General features: G+C 35.5%; 1 protein-coding gene across 1 annotated transcript in view; it reads right to left on the bottom strand.

The window, feature by feature from the left end:
- COBLL1 (cordon-bleu WH2 repeat protein like 1) overlaps positions 1-20,097 on the bottom strand; it is a 140,624-nt gene that overhangs the window by 29,904 nt on the left and 90,623 nt on the right. Inside the window, exons 4-8 of the mRNA XM_045575640.1 lie at positions 18,224-18,425; positions 17,127-17,355; positions 16,245-16,283; positions 11,467-11,564; positions 11,116-11,352 (exon numbers count right to left, since the gene is read on the bottom strand). Of these exons, the coding sequence (XP_045431596.1) occupies positions 11,116-11,352; positions 11,467-11,564; positions 16,245-16,283; positions 17,127-17,355; positions 18,224-18,425 (805 nt within the window). The remainder of the gene's footprint in view (positions 1-11,115; positions 11,353-11,466; positions 11,565-16,244; positions 16,284-17,126; positions 17,356-18,223; positions 18,426-20,097) is intronic.

The following is a 20,097-nucleotide window of genomic DNA, read 5'->3' as shown; positions in this document are numbered from 1 at the left end:
GCTCAGAATTCACTGGTCCAAAATGGAACAAAATTTAGCTGAATAAAATAGAATTGAATGGCATTCAGCAGATTTACTGAGTAATAGCTCTGTACTCATTAGATCACTTATTAATTAAAGGTGAATCATAAGATGTGGGCCATTTAAATCAATATATTCTGGATAGAGAAGTTAAATGAAAGAATACAAATAGAAAAATAAGAAAAAAGTTTGAACAAAAGGATGGAAATACAGAGGTTCAACTTCAATATTGAATGTTTCTATTAGAATCTTTTGGGTTTTATATATTTCTATTTATAATATGATTTCCACATGTGGGAAAGGGTGGGGTTAAAGGAAACCTAAGCAACCTTTTAAATTTGTCTCAAAATTCATATAGATCTTTCACTTCTGATGGAACATATTCATGTTATTTTCCTCCAACCTGAACATTCTCAATGGTACGAAACATTTTTAAATAGTTTATAGTTGATATTAGCTATATCTAACTGACTATGAATTATACCCCAATGACTGAACTTTTATATAACAGAAGGTCAAGCTGTAACTCTCTTAACTCTTGATGGAAGAATTCTTTCTAACCTAATTTTACAACTTAGATAACAAATCAATTACCTTATACTTCAAAACATTTATTATCTATACTAACTTCAAAACAGTTATTATCTATAGTACTAATAAAAGGGTAATAGCTAATTAGGGCAGATGTCTTCTGGATGTCCTTCTGGACAAAGACACAGAGGCTTCCTGAGGTCAGGCAAGCTGGGTGGCTGCGAGGGCCGAGGCTCAGGCAGCTGCTGCAGTCGGCAGTGGTTGCAGCAGAGGCATGATGGGGGCATCACCTTCCCCTGACAGGTGGTCACCCCCAGCAGAGAAAGGCCAGAGGCAGCAGCAGTGAGGGGGGGATGGGGACAGTGCCTTCTCCTGATAGGCCAGTCGCCTCCTGGAGGAGGAGGCCAGACTGTGGCTTAGTAGAATACCCCTTGAGGGCTCCCAGACTGCGAGAGGGGGCAGGCCAGTCAGAGAGACCCCACAATCGCATACATTTTTGTGCACCAGGATGCTAGTAACATAATAAATATATAATAGAAGTAGGTATTATTTTAAACTCGAGGCCTGGTGCATAAAATTCAGTCCAACCTGCACCCTTTCCAATCTGGGACCCCTTCCACAATCCAGGACTGCTGGCTCCCAACTGCTTGCCTGCCTGCCTTCCTGATTGCCCCTAACCACTCTGCCTGCTGGCCTGATCACCCCCTAACCACTCCCCTGCCAGCCTGACTGCCCCTAACTGCCCTCCCCTGCAGGCCTGGTCCCCCCACCCCCACAACTGCCCTTCCCTGCTGGCCCAGTCACCCCCAACTTCTCTCTCTGCCAGGCTGGTCACCTCTAACTGCCCTCCCTCCAGGTTTGATCGTCCCCAACTGCCCTCCCTTGCAGCCTTGGTCCCTCCCAACTGCTCTCCCCTGCTGGCCATCTTGTTTCCACATGGCTGTAGCCATCTTTGACCACATGGGGCAGCCATTTTATGTGTTGGAGTGATGGTCAATTTGCATACGACACTTTTAGTATATAGGATGAGCAAAAAGGTTACAGCTGTGAAAGCAAGATTTTTGTCATAATAAAATATTTTTATTAATTGGATCATAAAATTAGCATGATATCAAATGAGATACAAACAGTACATACATAGGGAATGAAAGCAATCACTGTAAATCCAAACAACTCTAGGTTGCCTTCTAGGAATATATGTACCCCACCTTCTATGTATCTTTTACACCTATTTATACATACACAAGCATGCCTGCGTATTTTGGCTTGCATTGGATGAAAGCATATGTGCCACTTCCTTTCTTTGTTTATGATTATTTTTTAAATAAAATGCTATCTTTCTTTTGAAGCCAGGACAATTTATTTTGCTGCCCTGAATCTTCTTATTCTATATACCCTTTTCTTCTTTGAGTAGTACTTCCTTCTAGCTCCCCACAAAACTAAAATTTATGTCTTCTATTTTTTTATTCTCTATAATAATCTGCTTTAAGATTTTTTTCATGGGTAGCACTGAAAGTCTTAGGCTGTATAAGTCAACTTAGGTTAGGAAAAAGTCATATCATATGAAGGTGAGGAGGCTTAGAAACAGGAGTGACATTTCAGGCACCATGCGACTACAACTACAGAAAGCAGAAATGTGCCTGCAGCTCTTAGATCCACACTACGTAAGCATTCATTTACCATGCCATTTTTAAGGACGTTCCTATCAATCTGCCAGAATACATGTTATGAAAGGCAAAAATGAGATTAGAGATGGATTCATATATAATCAAAGACAATAGAATAGTAAAGGTGTGGGAGGGTCGGGTATGGGTGGAGGGGGGATCAATGGGGGGGGGGGAACACAAATAGACAAACAAATGGTCAGTAACACTTTCAACAATAAAGATAAAATTTTTTTAAAAGACTGTCAGTGTTTCATTTTGCTCCTGTACTATAGGGTTTAAAAATCCTCAGAAGAGTAATACCAGGACTATCCAATTAATATCGGTCAAACCAAAGTACTTTCATTTCTTAAAGATTAATTTTGAAAAACAATAATTTTATAATATCGAAGTTGAAAGAGACTTTTGAAAATTTAGATACAAAGCCCTTCTCTATATAGGAGAAATCCAAGCCATAAAGAAGTTCAATGGCTTATTCCAGGTAGAAGACAAAGATGACAATGAGAAAAATAACAATGACAAACAAAAATGTAATAGTCCTATCAGAAGAATCCTAGACTATCTCTGGAGCCAGGCTAGGCTTCTTCTGCCACAATAAACTTCCTTTCCAGCCTTCTCCATTCATATCAGAAAAAAAGAACCCCCAAATTTTACAACCCATGTTATATACCCTTGCAAAACATTTTTACAATTTTATTTTCCTGAAGCAATCTGTGCTTTCATTTATCAGCCCCACAATATTTTAAAATAACACATAAAGAAGTCATATTAATAGTAATCCCTTACATATACCATTTTTTAGATGCCCAAAGATTTTGAATAAAAAAGGCAAAGTGAACCGGAGCTCAGGATCAAGTTAAAAGGACTGAGGGCGGTGGTAGCCATCATTCTCTGTGGTCATTGTGCTCAAGACAAAGAGGTGTTCAGGACAGGGTAGGAAAATGCTCAACATTTACGGATGAATTGAGTTTAGGCCCTCTGCCAAGTGAAGCAATGATCACGGGAACAAACAGGGACCAATTCCATTCATCCCAGAAAGGGAGTCAAAGCTGCAGACCAGGCATTATCCTAATGACTCCACCGTTTCTTATCATTGTGTATCCAAAATCAGGCCTGCTTCTCTCTGCTTTGTCCTCTGTTAATATATGCTGGTTACCAGCAAAAGGCATGTCTCCCCCATGAGATCCCCATGTCATAGGGTAGAAAGACTAAATAAACTTCATACATGAGAAGTTGTAAAGGGAGACTCCTACCACTGATTGTTTTCAATGATGCTGTATTAACTCAGTATGCACTTCTGAGAGACACAGTCTTGGAATACTAGCATAAAGAAGAAAAATCCATACTCATTTCAAAATTATCCTATTGTATGTCTTATCATTTTAAGTTTTACATATGTCTCCTTTTTCCCCCAATTGACACCAGTCCCACCCCCACAACCATTCCCACCTTGGGCAAGCCCCCACCACCCCAGTGTCAGTGCCCATTGGTTATGCTAATATGCATGCATATTAGTCCTTTGGTTTTATAATATTATTGTACTTTAAAATTTATTAATATTATAATGAACACAGTCCTTAACACTTAGGTCAAAGGCAAAGCTGGCAGAAACGTAAAAAGTGATGGCTCAGAAGATTTTTGTGAGCATTAAGTGAGTAATGTGCTTAGAAACTCGTCTGAAACATTGGTGAGTGCTACATAAGCACTGACCATTACAGTCCCTATTGTGATGATGAACCTTTGAAAAGCTAGTGACCACTACAATGACAAAGTTCATCTTTTCTCTGGGAAAGCCTTAAAAGAGGAAGCAGATTAGATACTGAACAGAGTTGTTGGCATTTCTCTGCTGAATGAAACCAGTCATATTTTTGGAAGAACAGACAGCTGTATTCCATATTATCAAACTGAAAACGCCATGGCAACTACTGTTCCTAAGCAATTGTGGAAGTATGTGTGTGGTCCATGTTCTATATAATAAATAAAAGTGGAAAGTGGAGGGGGAAATCAAATGCTATGTGGAGGAGAAACGAAAAGGAAGAATATTTCTTAAAGATTACAGATACACATTCTATTACAACAACCTTAATGACTCTGTGTAAAACTAGGATTTAAAATTCAGTAAGTGAAACTAAGATAAAAAACCTACTAACACATTTCATAAACACATGACAATCTATCATCTGCTTCTAAACCACAGTAAGTGTTAAAAGATAAAATTGGGTAAAAGATGAATAACGTCAAACATTTTTTAAAAAAACAATTAAATCAGCTGTCACAAAAGTAACACTCTGAGTATTAAATTTCACTTGCATAATACTGGATGGCAAAGTATTTCGATTTCTCAATATTTGAGTGTTTGCAGTAGAATGCAAAATGAGACCAAAGGAAAAGCCCAATCAAGATAATTCCTAACTATGTTTCTAGCCAAAAGCAAATATCCTAAAGAAAACAAGGTACTAGGCTAGAAATCTGGGGAAATCTGCTCTCTGAAATATACACATAACTCTAAGCTGCAGAGTCATACAAAATGTGCAAAAAGGGAAGAATTCACCCACAGGTTCTGTGAATTCTGTGTTGAGATTACACACAACTTCTGTCCAATTTTTTCCTGATCTTCAAATGTAAAATAGGGTTAAAATGCTAATTTGCCAACCAGGATATTCTTTGGCCATTAATTTAAGTAAAAGTGCTTCTCACAGATACTTGATTAGTAGATACAGGGCAGAGACTAGATTTCTGGACTCAGTTTCAATCCCAGAATGATAAGTCATTTTCAATTCCAGCCAATGTCTTTGGGTCTGACTTATGTCATGTGTGAAATAAATAGAAATCTTATCTAAATAACTATATACATATAATCTTACTATACATAACTATACAGATTTCATACAATAATGCATGTGATGTGACTCATGTAAATAGCAGCAGGAGCCAAGTAAGACATATGCTGGGACATGAATGGCATTTCAAAGGTTTAGGCAGAATTATATCCACATAATGCTCAAAAAGTACCAAGAAAAACTGCCAGAAAATCTCTAATTGGATAGTTCTTTCTCAGAGTGAACATTTGTACAGAAGTATGTTCACCTTTATAAGGAAAAAGACACAAGGCTTGAAATCTTGTGAAAGAGAATACAGAGAAACTCGGGGACATGAAAGGACACTGTAGCCACAACGACTGTCTTTGAAACACATTCTTTAGGTGGATAAAATAATTTTAGATGCAGGAATTAAAAAAAAATAGGATAAATTATTTTTCTAACTTGGATCTTTATTGAATCCTCTTTGGAAACTGCACAATTGGTTGCAACTTTAGCTCAGAAAATCACCAGGTTTCATGTGAATAGTTTCAGTTTAAGCAATCAAATCACTATCCAAATACCTTAATTTGCCAGTATCGAGAAATGCCTTAGAGGACAGGCAAAATTTTAAAAACAGATATCCAAAAAGCATAAAATAGGTGAAGTAGGCATATTTTTTCCCCAAGCTACAGATAAACTGATTTATCCATAAGCCTGTCTAAGGCAAATATACCAAAGACTACTTTAAAAAGTACTAAAATGAAACAAAAGTTCAAAATGAATAAAATTGTGCTAACTATAAATCACTTTACTGTTATTTTATCTCTCCAGCTCTATTTTTGGCACTCCACCCAGAAGAGGTAAGCATTTCATATTTCTAATATAATGTAACTATTTCTAGTATTTTCTTTCTGCTTTATTAAAGGATGCTTTGGGGGAGAGGGAACATTGAGAAGAGAAAAATCAGAATGTTGTAATTCTGTTAAACAGCGCACCCTGGTGGTTTACTTTCTAAACAATAAAAACTACAGGATAAGAATGTACCCAATATTCTCTATGGACCTGGAAATTATTTAGTCATTTTTTTCTAGTTATATTTTTCTTAGCCTGTCATTATTTTCAATTATCAAATAGGTATAAAATGTCTATAATGATAACGACTACATTTGATTTAAATGTAAAACAAGCAAGCAGTAAAATAAGCAAAATTCACCCATAAACTTATAGTTCTGCTAAATTTCTTGAATATTTATATCTGGCTATATAAATAACTTCAATTCAAAGGTCAACTAAATTTATATGCATTATGTAATATAGATCACATTTTCATTACTGGTCCTTAATCATTCAATACAACCTTGCCAAAATTCTGGCTTTTTTGTAAAACCTTAAGAAAAATATTGCCTAGAATTACCTGGGCCAATTTACTATAAAGAAAATATAAGCAATTTTTAAGTAATCTAAGTAAAATACTAAAATTTAGTGATATTATGTGTGACAGACATTCTCGCTGTATATACTATACCCAGTTGTGTGGAAGCAATGCTAAAAGTTTACTTATAGATTTTCTTTTGCTGGGGAACACAATTCCTGCCCTCTAGTTGGGAAAGAGGAAAGGAAGAAAATTAACAAGGTTAAAAGCTTTAAACAATAACATACCCCTAATGTTTACCTTTAGAGGATGGGGTACTCACGCCAGCCCATATTATGTCATATACATCAATGAAATATTATGCAGCGTTTGAAATGAGGAACCACTTTATGAACTGATACATATCCAAAATACACCATTCAGTACCAAAAGGTGAGTTATAACATAGTGCATAGTATATGAATACATATACAATGAAATGTTATTCACCCATGAGGAAGAAGGAAATCCTGCTATTATGACAACATAGATGGATCTTGAGGACAACAGAAAATGAAATAAGCCAGACAGTAAGTGGCAAATAGTGCAAGGTGATATTTGTAAGTGGAATCTAAAAAAGTGAAACTCATAGAAACAGATACTGGAAAAGGTTGCCAGGGGGGTGGAGTAAATAGGGAGAGGGTGCAATGGGACAGACTTTCAGCTGTAAGGGGAATAAGGTTTAAGGATCTAATGTAAAAATGATGACTATAGTTGATAACACTTAACTGAAATTTGCTAAAAGAGTAGAGCGTAAGTACACTTAGAGAGAGAAATGGGAGAGAGAGATGTGAGGCAGTGAATGTACAACTAGATGGTGGGAATTCTTTCACAATGTATACCTATTTCAAATCACCGTAATGCACATTTTAAACAAGCTTACAATTTTATTTGTCAATTATGCCTCAATAAAGCTGAAAAGAAAGGGGGGGGAGGAATAAAGAAGAAAGAAAAAGCAAAGAAACAAAGAATCCCTTCCCTCAAATTGTGATCAGTTTGTAGACAATCTTGAATGCCCAGAAAGTAACAGCCAGATATCCAAGTCTTGAAACTGTGAAGTGCTAATTACAAAATATAAAAGTAGCCACTTATCACATTCTTTTATTATGAAAACAAGACGTGGAAGACAAGTTAAGTACTAATCTTCTGCTTACCCTCTGCCTGGATTTCTCTAGGATCAGATTTCAGGAGAGAGAATGAGAATGAGGGACAGGTAGGTATGATGAAGAGAGACTGAGGGAAGGACTGCTCACTAATTGGATATGAAAGGAAAAAAATAATGAACGATAAAGGTAATCTTGAGCTTTTCAATATGGGACAAAAAAAAAGAGAGTTTGATTTCCAATATTCTGATTTCCAGGTAGTGATGAGTCAAGAAGCAGCCATGAGTTTAAACTGCAACAGGAAAAATGTTGGAATTGGAATTACAAAGTTGATGTATTAGTTTCTTAGGGCTGTCATAACACATTACCATGACTGGGTGGCTTAAAATGACAAAAATTATTCTTTCACAGTTCTGGAAGCCAGAAGTCTGAAATCACAGTGTTAGCAGGGCCATAATCCTCTGAGAGCATTAAGGGATAACCCTTTCATGCCTCATCCAGCTTCTGGTGGCTCCTGCCATTGTTTGGAGCCTCCATTGTCAGATGCCTTTTCCTCTGTGTCTTTGTGCCTGTGTCTTCTTCTCAGGACACCAATATCGGATTTGGACCCAATCTAAATCTAGGATGCTCTAATTCAGTGTTTTTCAACCTTTTTTGGGCAAAGGCACACTTGTTTCATGAAAAAAATCACGAGGCACACCACCATTAGAAAATGTTAAAAAATTTAACTCTGTGCCTATATTGACTATATATAAAGTAATTCTCTTGAATAGGAATCAAATAAACACAAAGAAAGTATTTTATAATTACTTTATTATGAAATATTAAGTAAACAAAATAGTGAAAAATTATAAAATTCTTGTCTTGTCTGCACCTACGGCACACCAGGCAACATCTCGCGGCACACTAGTGTGCCGCGGAACAGCGGTTGAAAAACGCTGCTCTAATTAATAGAACCTTAACTTGATTACATATGCAAACACTATTTCTAAGTAAGGTCACATTCACAGGGCACTGAAAGCTAGGACTGGGGTATATCTTTTGCGGGGACATTATCCAAGCCATTACAGTTAATAACTCAACAAAGAACAGATGTTGTCTCTGAAAGAGTATAGTAAATATAGGCTAACACCATGGACTCAGATAATTCCAAATTTAGAAAATGGGTAAAGAACAAATACATTAAAAGAGAGCTGATTTATCAAAAGAGAATCAAGACCAAAGAAGAAGAAAAAAAATCAAGACCCAGAGCTCATGGATTATATCTAATATGGCCAAGAAGTTAAAAAAAAAAAAAAAAAAAAGGTGTTGAGACACCTAAATAGGCATGAATTCACATGAACAGAAGTGTCACACAGACACAGGCACTCACAAATAAAACCAAAGCTTGTTAATAATTTATAATGAATAAATTTAAAGAAAGGTTAAGCACCAATCTAATTCAGCTTTTCTAGGGAAAAATAAATAATCCTCAGTCCTAGTAACATTGCATAGAAGAACTACCCAGATCAAAAAGAAAAAAGAATTAGAAAATTTATGTCTAAAGATATCTAGTTTGCCAAACACAATATACTAAAAAAGAAAAGATTACTTAACATGGGGGCATCAACTGGTCATAGAGCAGAGGGTGTGGATCAAAAGAAATCACTTTTGGTGCAGACATTGGTAGCACAGCCTGGAATTTTAAAAAGCAGACTATTAGAAAGACCTCTTTAGGATCCAACCACATGGGAAGTTTACTGCAATAGATTGGATGAGGACAGCTGGAATAAAGACTTGTGAGGAGCGGCTAAGATTTATTTCTCTATAAAGAAAATGACAGACTTTAATAGTTACTCCAGGGTATCATTATTTGTTCCCTATAATGTAGTTTTGGGGTAGTCAAAAATAGAAAATAATCCTGAAAATGTTGCATTTTAACTGACTTACTAAGAGAAAGTGTAAAGGGGTTACAGCTACAAAAGGAGGCTGTTGGCGAGCCTGAAGGGGCCCCTGCTTATCTAACTCAGTTTCTATGTTTCTGGCTCCTGCCCAGATCTGCTACAGGCTTCACACTCTGCATCTCTGGGTGGGGTTTCTCTTGCCTGACGAATGCACTCCCACACATATCTTAAGACTGAACCCAAGAAGCACCTCTTCTGTGATACTTCACCTCACTACCACGCCTTCACCCTGGAAAGCTTGTTAGTACAGTAAATGATTATACCCTTTAAAAAGATAAGTATTCTTCTGATTTGATAGTATTTTATACCATAACCATTAGACAAGATTATCTTAATAGAAACAAAAATAATAGTTTACTAAATGATTTTCCAAGTAACTACTGGGTTTAAGCATATTTTGTCCTTTTCTATTTGAGTAGCTATTTACTTTCTAAAGACACCTATGATAAATTACAATTAAAATCTACAGTTAACTCTTTTGTGTTTAAGTTAAGGAAGCACAGAAATATTCATTAGTGTGTTTGGAAGAGTAAAATTACCTCAGTATTGAATTGACTTAGCTTCCAACGTGGAAATCAAACCCCTCACTTAAACACAGAGAAACATCTCAGTATCTCAAATATCTCAACATAAAACCTGCTCTTAAAGTCACTTAAATCATTTGTCTGATTCAGAGAAACAAAATATATGGCCTCATGTTCAATCACGTTTACTTAAAACCCGGTTTATTGTCCACTTGAATAAAGTAAGGAAAGTACAGATTTTATGGGCATGTAAAGTAATTTTGCAAATGGATTTTCACAAAACAGCATACTCCAGGAAATTCTGGGATTAAAAAGGAGCAATAATTAGAAATTTTTGGGAAAAAGTATACCTAGAACAGTGCTTTGATCATAAAAATGTGTAAAATGAACTGCAATACATTTTGTGTAAAGATATATATTTTTTAAACTATAGAGTATCTATGTACCAGGAAGATGCAAGTATATCTCCCTGAGGCTCTCTGAGAAAAGTAAAAAACATATTTCCAGTTAGAAACTCACAAAAGTGACACAAAGATTGTGTTGCTGTTAAAAGAAAAATGTTCAAAAATGAATATTTCCATTCCTAATAGATACAAGCAAAAGCCCCTAGTTATTCCTTAATAGACCATCACTTTATGGGTTACAGATGACTTATTTTTTTGAATGTGAAAACTACTTAAAATGGATATATTTACTCTTTGAAAAAAATATTTTTTATTGATTTCAGAGAAGAAGGGAGGAGAGATAGAAACATCAATGATGAAAGAAAATCACTGATCAGCTACTTCCTGAATGCCCCTTACTGAGAATTCAGCTTGGGCATCTGCTCTGACAGTGAATCAAACTTTGATTTCCTGTTTCACAGGTCAACATTCAACCACTGCACCATGCCATCTGGGCAATATATTTATTCTTTACTATAGCAGAGAACTGTATGTATCTAGAGAACCTCTTCCCAGCGTTAATCTTATCACTGACTACTTATTCACCTTACTACCTATCAGTAACTGTTACTAACCTTACTACTAGCCTATGTGGAAAAAGACAAGTTGGTAAGAAAAACAACAGATGGTCCTGTGCCCTATCCTAAAACAAAACAAAACAAAGAATTCTGTACCTTATCCGTTTCATCCGCACTCATGGATTTCATGACCCCATGAGCTGGCCTCTCCTGGATGTGAGCGAGGTTCTGAGGGACGCTCTGAGAGGCTGACATCGGAGGCAACGGAGCCCGCCTCTTCTTGGGTGCGTCCGACGGCAGGGTGTTGGAAATGTATGTCTTGGAAATGGTATTGGACCTCGTAAAAGTTGGACGATTATTACTCACTAGAGGGGTTGCTGGTGCACTTGCAGTCTAATAAAGAAGGAAAAGGCAAAATGTCTATGTAAATTCAAGATAAAAAAAGCACGTGTGATTAAAAAACAGATTAGAAGATTCTTATAAAATGATAAATAAGGAACCACTTACTTGATCCCGCTTTTTCTTACTGCGCTGAAAAAAGCTGAAAAACTTTTTATTTTCCTTTTCCTTCATAATGTCGAAGTTTGGCGATATTTGGCAGGACTCTAAAATAGAAAAAAGGGGCCTTTTTGTACATCATACGTTCATTTCCAAGGTTTCTCACAATTACTTGCCTTTGAAAAATGTGTCCTGTTATAAAAGCTACTCTTTATGGTCCACTATGAACCATGCACTCTGCTAGGCACCTTATGTCTTATTCCATTCTCAAAGTCATAGGTAAATTTAGTATTATTGTTTCTATTTCACAGCAGAAGAAACTGAAGCTTACTTACTCAGGGTGAATAATAAAAAAATTACAGAGCTATGACAAATGCAATTCTTTGTAACTCAGAAGTCTGTGTTCCACAAACAATTACCAACATTTCAAAGAACAAAGCTTCGAATTAAATGAGACATAAAATTTCTACATACAGTTTGTCCCTTTGTTTATTTTGAGCTATCTTTTTGTGTCAGAGCTAAACTATGATAAAATATTTTATTCTCTAAAACATGATTCAGCCAAGACCGGTTTGGCTCAATGGATAGAGCGTCGGTTTGGGGACTGAAGAGTCCTGGGTTCGATTACAGTCAAGGGCATGTACCTTGGATATGCGGTACACATATCCCCAGTAGGGGATGTGCAAGAGGCAGCTGATCGATGACTCTCTCTCATCGATGTTTCTAACTCTCTGTCTCTCTCCCTTCCTCTCTGTACAAAATCAATAAAAATATATTAAAAAATAAATAAAAATAAAACATTATAGTTTCTTAGTACTTTATTATATGTTTCATAAATGATATTTCTTTAATCCAATAGTTCTTGCACACCCCAGAAGACATCTGACAATGTTGCGGACAATTCTGGTTGTCACAATGAGGGGTTAGGATGAGGAGAATGTGTTATTGGTATTTTCTTCGTAGAGACCAATGATGCTAATAAACATACTACAATGTCCAAGACAGCCCCTCAACAACAAAGAATTATCTGATCCCAAATGTCAATTATAGCAGGAGTAAGAAATCACTTTAATTATAATGACAAATTTCAAGCCTCAAGGTCACATATATAATACTTCACTCGCCAAAAAGTATTTCTGAATGTCAAGAGCTTACAAACAGACAAGTCCAACAGTGCTAAGTCACCTGGCCCAGATTGTCTTTCTACCATTTCCCACTAAAGGAAACTAGGATTGCTTAAGAAAGACTGATTATTTGTTGATATCAAAGATAAACCTGCCGAAACTGGTTTGGCTCAGTGGATAGAGCGTCGACCTTCGGACTGAAAGGTCCCGGGTTCGATTCCGGTCAAGGGCATGCACCTTGGTTGTGGGCACATCCCCAGTAGGAGGTGTGCAAGAGGCAGCTGGTCGATGATTCTCTCTCATCGATGTTTCTAACTCTCTCTCCCTCTCCCTTCCTCTCTGTAAAAAATCAATAAAATAAAATAAAATTTTTTTAAAGATAAACCTATAATATCTAGTCATACCAGAGAGAAAGCAATCAAAATCTACTCGGGTGGTTTTAAAGAACTCAAGGACCAATATCATATGGTTTCTATTGGCAAGAGTCCAGACAGTTTGGGCGTCTTAAGAATAACTCAACACCCTGGCCAGTTGGGCTAAGTTGCTTGAGTGTTGTCTTGTGCACCAAAAGGTTGCCAGTTCGATTCCTGGTCAGGGCATATGCCCAGGTTTGGGGTTTTGTCCCTGGTCTGGGAACATATGGGAGGCCACCAACCGATTGATGTTTCTTTCTCTCCCTCTTGCTTCCTCTCTCTCTCTCTCTCTCTCAAATCAATAAAAACATATATTATTTAAAAAAAATAACTCAATAAACTGAAACATAACACATATATTTAATTGTATGCATTCATAGTGATAAAAAAAGGATAATTGGTTCTCATTGTTCATCTTTATAGGTAACCATTATTTTAAAAATTAATGAAGGGAAAGAATCACACTTTCCTGACTTTTTTGAATGAAAGACAAATAGCTGACATGGGAAAATTTGCCTTTTTAGAAATATCTCAACTAATAATTAATGTTTGCAATAGATAATGACCTTTTTTTTTTTCAAATCTAAATTAACTACAATATAGCAATAATTATCTATGGCTAACATTAAAAAAAAAAAAGATAACTTGTCAATATATGTCTACAAATGGAACACACAATACCACCCATGAAATATTCTTACCAAAAGTATCTCAACAAGATTCTAGATTTAACTATCAATTTAAAGGAAATATGATAGGAAAATATGTGAAGTGGCATCACAGGACACAATTAGCAACAATCTGAATGTGGAAAATTCTGTAAGACAAATGACTTGGCTTATTCAATAAACAAATTAAAAAAATATTTTAATAGATAAGGAGTGGAGATCTGTAAATTTTCAAAAGCATCTCTACGAAGAAACATATGGGCTTCATGGCAAATCACAGTGTAATCTCAGTGACATAGGAAACAAAGTATTACATCTAAGAACTGGTGGGATGTAGATAAAGTAGCAGTTAGGAGCAAATATATAGCTTTAATTAAAATCTTAAGTATTTACCTATTATTGAGGGGTAAATGTATAATATTTTTACTTAAAAAGGAATGTTTAAAAATTAAATTATGATAAAGTAGCGGCTATCCCAGGAAAGCAATAACTACTAGTAAATTAATGCAATATGCCTTATTAACAAAATAAAACTTTATAAATCTGATGCTTCAAGTATTAAATAAGCAATATGCATTTGATACCATAAGTTTATTGACAATGCTAACAACTAATAGTAATTAATATGTGGATAGCACACCATGATTAAAGATTTTTTTACATGCCTAATTTATTTCTTGGAACAATTCTGTGAGGTAGGTATCATAAGTTATCATTCTGAGCCCCTTTTCTAAGCTGTGGGATGTAAAGAATGGAAACAGGTAGTATCACCCCATTATATATCTGAGGACCTAGGTGACCAGAGAGTTTGAATAATGTCCAAAACACATGGATATTAAATGGTACAACTGAAACTGATTTAAAGAACATTTATAATACCTCTAGCTTTTTCCCCCCCAAAAGAATGCTACTATTTTATTTTAAAATAGAATCCTCCAGTAACTATGTAAATACACAATGAAATTTAGTTGGAACAGTAGATGGAAAGTTCACATGCTGGTACAGTGCAATAAATATAACCACATCATTTCATATAGTTATTTTTTTTTAAAGTAGTTTCCAGGTGCCCATTCATCTCTACACCAGCTACCCCCTACATTTTCACTTAACGCTCTATTCCAGAGATCATTATAAGTCACATTTAAACACTAAGGCAGACAAGGGCTTGAGCTTACTTAGAAAGCAACTCAAATACTGCGGTTTCCTGTTTTTCAGAAGAAAGGCTATAAGTAATAGCATGCAAAATTCTAAACCCCTGATCATATCAGATAAAATTAGGAGATAGGGTTATTTACAGCAACTGGCCTGACCCTATAGATTCTGACACTGTCAGAGGAGCTTTTAGTTTTCCTATTCCAATGTCTTATGGTTATGTTCATAACACTTAATACTCTGAATAAACCACGTATATTTTTGGCTGCAAGGGTTATTTGAAATCAATACATTCAGCATCTTCGAAATAAGGCCAACAAGGTTATAGGTTTCACTCAAATGGCAAAGGTAGGAGCACAAGCCAAGTAAAAGTTACAAAATGAATTTTGCAGGAAAAGAACCACAAAGACAACTTTTTCCAATCTCTTTGTTGTCATAGAAGGAGAAGGTTAGATCCAGACAGATAAAGCTATTTGCCCTATCTACTTGTCAAATGAGCTTGTCAATTCAAATGCCTGCCCTCTGATTAACCAGTATACAGTATATTTTACATAGGAAATTTTAATTCCTTTGATTAGGCTCTTATTCATTAGGCACTAATAATGGATAATCATACTATTACTTATGTGGGCTTAATTCTTAGAATTGGGAGATTCATTGTACCCTGGAAAAATTGAAAATGGGAAAGAAAAGAGATTCCAATAACATAAACTGTGCACAGTTTATTGTGCTTTTTTTTGTAGGGTGGTAATTATTACAGTAATCAACTATCTGAGCCTATTCTTTTATAATGTGTGGAAGACTTACAGACTTTATTATTATTGGCTGTTTTTAATAAAGTTTTTACTATGAAAGGGGAAAATTTCCATTACAAAATTCTGTAATATAAACGATGAAAAGTCATCCATAGCCCTACCACCCAAAGGTAACCACTATAAAATTTTTTATGCATTTTCCTTCAGAAATTTCATGTAAAAGTTTTTTTTACAACTGCATTAAAAGCTAATTTTAGAATAAGCCATTTTCCAAGTATTACAAAATATTCACAAACAACTCAATGGCTGCAAAAATTCTTTATGATTAATATATTATTATGAATAATAGTTAATGACTTACAGGGTACAACCAAACTATCAGCATTTGTACTCAATAAAGATCCTAGCAAAATCATTTTTTTGTCTGAGAGTCAAGAATATATTTCTTACATTCTTAAGTTAATATTAATTTTAAAATATATTATTGTATTAAGTTGAGAAATCAAGGAGAGCCTTATAAATTATTTTTTCAGGAAATAAAGCATGAAGATTGTCTTGGTTAAAACTTTTATACACATTAGTAATATTAAGAAAGCAAATAAAATTAGAAGCTCACTTTCCATTTACCAAGAGATTCCACATTGTGATTTGTTTCTACTGATTTATATGTCTTACCTTGTAAAGATGATTTATTGAAGGCAGTAACAGAAGTGGCTACAGAGGAGGGTAAAAGAGGGTAAATTGACTTAAAGATGTTGTTTGTTCAAGTATATAACATCACTGAGCTGAAATAGTTGTCTATAGATTTACATAAAGCACAATCTCAGGATCAAGTGTGAAGTTCCCTATGTTCAGAAGATGTAAGTGATTGCCTCCTTTACTAAACTTTTTTTTCTCCTAAAAAAACAGATTCATATTGAGTAAATAAGCTTGCATTTCTCTATTAGACATCATGCAAACCAACATTATCTAAGATCTCCAAATTTTAATACACTAAATTTTTCTCTATAGATTAATATTTCAAACTACTGGTATTTCTATTTAGAGAAATTTTGGAACTAAGCTGATGCATTTTTTTTAAAGTCAGTTAATTTTGGGTGCTGACCTTCGGGAAAAAAATAGCAAGAAAATTTCCAAATTTGATTGATAATTAGGACTCTGTCAAAATCATGGTGAGTCTACAATAATTCATGCTTAATTAGAACCATAATGAATTTATATGTAAATTTTTGTTTTCTGCTAAAATCTCCAAGCCACAAAGAATTCAGTTAAATTCCACTAAAAAAAAAAGTATTCATAAGTAGATGGAAAAGTATTATATAAAATGTGATGACAGCTAAGAAAGACAAGTTTTTATTTCAATTTCAATAATTAAAATCAAGTTAAAATACATTATATTTTGTTTTCTCTTCTTATTCCCAATGCCATGTATTGACTTCTATTTATAGGATCCATTTAAAGTCCCATTATGAACTTGAAAAAGAACTATACATAAACACAATACACACATATTCATATATGCACATCCTGTCAAATAAATAAAACAAAAAGTCTTACCTCTGCTGACATCCATGGCATATAATTCTCTTAGTCCCAGGTCATTAAGAGATTTTGTCAAGTCCAGGGGCTCCTGAGACTGATAATCCTTCAACAACAGCGTATGTAATGGATCGAACTCACATTTGCTGCATATAATGGGGGCTAGTTCTTGGAGTGACGCATGTGGGCTCACTCTCACTATCGCCTTCTGCGTTTTCTTAAAATTTATCACAACTCTCACAGTTTTCTGAAACACAGATTAAAGCCATAGTTATATGTAAATCAACTATTAATATAGAAACTATTAATATATAGTCATTTGTAAATAAACTATTAATATATAAACCTTTATGTTTCCTGAAGTTAAAAAGGGTTGGTGTTATTGCTAATGAAAGAGTATTTCTTGAAACCTATAAGCTTCTACCTCTATTGCTTATAAAGAACAATTATATAAAGAATTTATAATATTTGAATATTGTGATTAAAATGTTTGCTTAAAATCCATACATTACAGAAAACTGAGCCATTGTATAGCTCAAATGAAAACTAACATATAAATTAATAAGTTACAACCACCACTTGCCAAGTAAATAAAGCCAAAAATATTTTAATAAATTCTTAAATAAATTTATTCCTTTCTTGTTTGTTTGTTTATTTAGAAAATCATAGAGATAGAAGTAATAAACCATGGAAGACGTGAGCCCATGCTGCCCAGAAAACAAGGAACAAAGGCAAAATCAGGGGAAAGAGAGAGATGGAGATAAAGATGAATTTTTGTTAAAAAGTTCTAAAACCTTCCTTTACATTTAAAATATGTTTTAAAAGAGTAGATTGAAATACAGATGGTTCGTAATTGTCAAACTCTAATACTGACATATAAATCATTTTAGAGCATCTAAAATCTAATGTATTGCTTAAATTCTACTTAACCTAAGGATCAATAACCAACTGAATCCTAAGCAAAGGGTTCTATGGAAATATGATAGTCATGTTCAACATCAAATTTGAGCAGGAAAGGCAATGATATCTTATTTATAATAAATTGGAGATAATGGTTGGAAAAGCAACTTAGTATTGTAGCCATAAGATATCAAAATACACAGTGAAAGTCTTACCTCTGGTATTATAGGTGTAGGTTTTTTCTTATCCAAAACTTTTGGCCTTAAAATTACTCTTTCCACCTCCAACATTCCTATTGGTGTGTTTGGCTTAAATTTAATAGGGTTATTTTCAGCTGACAGTAGATCGATTGTGTGACTTGATGGATTCAAATGATACTGGGCACAGAGGAATATCAACAAGTCCATCATAGGTTTACTGTAAAACAGAAGTAATGCTGAACATTAGACAATTCCAGCTACTGTTTAAGTTGACTGAGGCACTAAGTCACTGTAAAGACCCTATTTCAATGGGTTGAGGTATAGGTTGATGAGTTTTATTTGAAGGTAAGCAGGTGGCCACTAATGTTTCCACTAAGATATTTAAATGTCAGTAAAACAAACAAATAAACAAAAAACCAAACTATTCTTCAATCTTGTAACTACACATATGAATCTGGCTACTGGCATTCAGACAGAAAAATGAGGCTAGTAATCTCCCTACTTAGTATGCCAATTTTAATTTAGTACGTCTGTTTTCATATGCACCGAATCCCCATCCTCTTAAATGGAGTTCTCAGGTTTCTAGCTTCTCTGGTTCCGTTTTTCCAGAGAGGCAGTGTCCCACTAAGGAAGGGTAGTTGTCTGACACTGTGTAGTGTTGGGGCCAAAAATATGTAGTAAAGATTCCCAAACCGTCCCCCATGTTCAGCTCCGTACCTCAACCTCAGCTTTTGGTGTGTTTTTTTTGCCCAGCCTCAGGCCATTCCAATCTCCATAGGATGAAGAGGTATGCTTTTCAATGATACCCTCACTGCCTTCCTCCCCCTACCCCCCAACATACAGGTGGTATCTTATTATACATATATCAGGGAAAATGAATAAAAGATTTAAAGTCTCTCATTAAAAAAATGTTCTCTGGAATAAGTTTTCAGTCCTCAAAATATGTTCTCTATGTCTTCATTAGGAGCTTTCACAATATTTAGAAATTTTATGTCCTTCTCTTGACATAACATCTCATACATAATTTGTTTACAGCCCGAATTTTTGTTTTGGATAGTACCGGTACATACTAATTTTCACATAGAGGGAGACTAGTATAATGGTATTATTGAAGTTTATGGTAACAGTACTCTATGTGAGCAATTTGATGTTACATACCAATTCTAGGCTTGAAAATGGTGCCTTTTTCTGATAGTAAAAAAGGTCAAGAAGGATTAGGAGATGTCTAGGTAAATACAACCCTATATAATAAAAGCATAGTATGCAAATTGCCTCCTTGACAGGGAGTTTGTCTGAGTTTGACCAGGGGGCAGGCAGGCAGGGGGAAGGGATAGAGGCTCTGGCCCACAGCAGGTGGCTGGGGGAAGGGAAGGAGTACTGGGCTGGCGACCAGCAGCCGCTAGGGGCCCTACAAGTTCACGAATTTCATACACTGGGCCACTAGTGCTATCTAATAAAAGAGTAATATGTAAATTGACTGTTGCTCCAACACACAAGATGGCTGTCCCAATGTGGTCAAAGATGGCTTACCCCCATGTGGGCACAAGATGGCCACCACATTATGGCTGGCAGGGGAGGGCAGTTAGGGGTGACCAGGCCCACAGGGGAGAGCAGTTAGGGGCAATCAGGCTGGCAGGGGAGTGGTTAGTGGTGATCAGTCTGGCAGACAGAAGTGGTTAGGGGCAACCAGGAAGGAAGGCAGGAGAACAGTTGGGAGCCAGCAGTCCTGGACTGTGAGAGGTCTCAGATTGGAGAGGGTGCAGGCTGGGCTGAGGAACACATCTCCCCCGCCCCATGCACAAATTTCATGCACTGGGCCTCTAGTATAATTATAAATACAGTTGATCTGGAAGAATAGAGAACTTTCACAGACAACCTAATGAAACACT

Source organism: Pipistrellus kuhlii, unplaced genomic scaffold (genome assembly GCF_014108245.1).
Source record: "Pipistrellus kuhlii isolate mPipKuh1 unplaced genomic scaffold, mPipKuh1.p scaffold_m20_p_7, whole genome shotgun sequence".
Classification (NCBI taxonomy): Eukaryota; Metazoa; Chordata; class Mammalia; order Chiroptera; family Vespertilionidae; genus Pipistrellus; species Pipistrellus kuhlii.
Note: the sequence above shows the minus strand (reverse complement) of the source record. Positions and strands in the feature narration are given on the sequence as shown.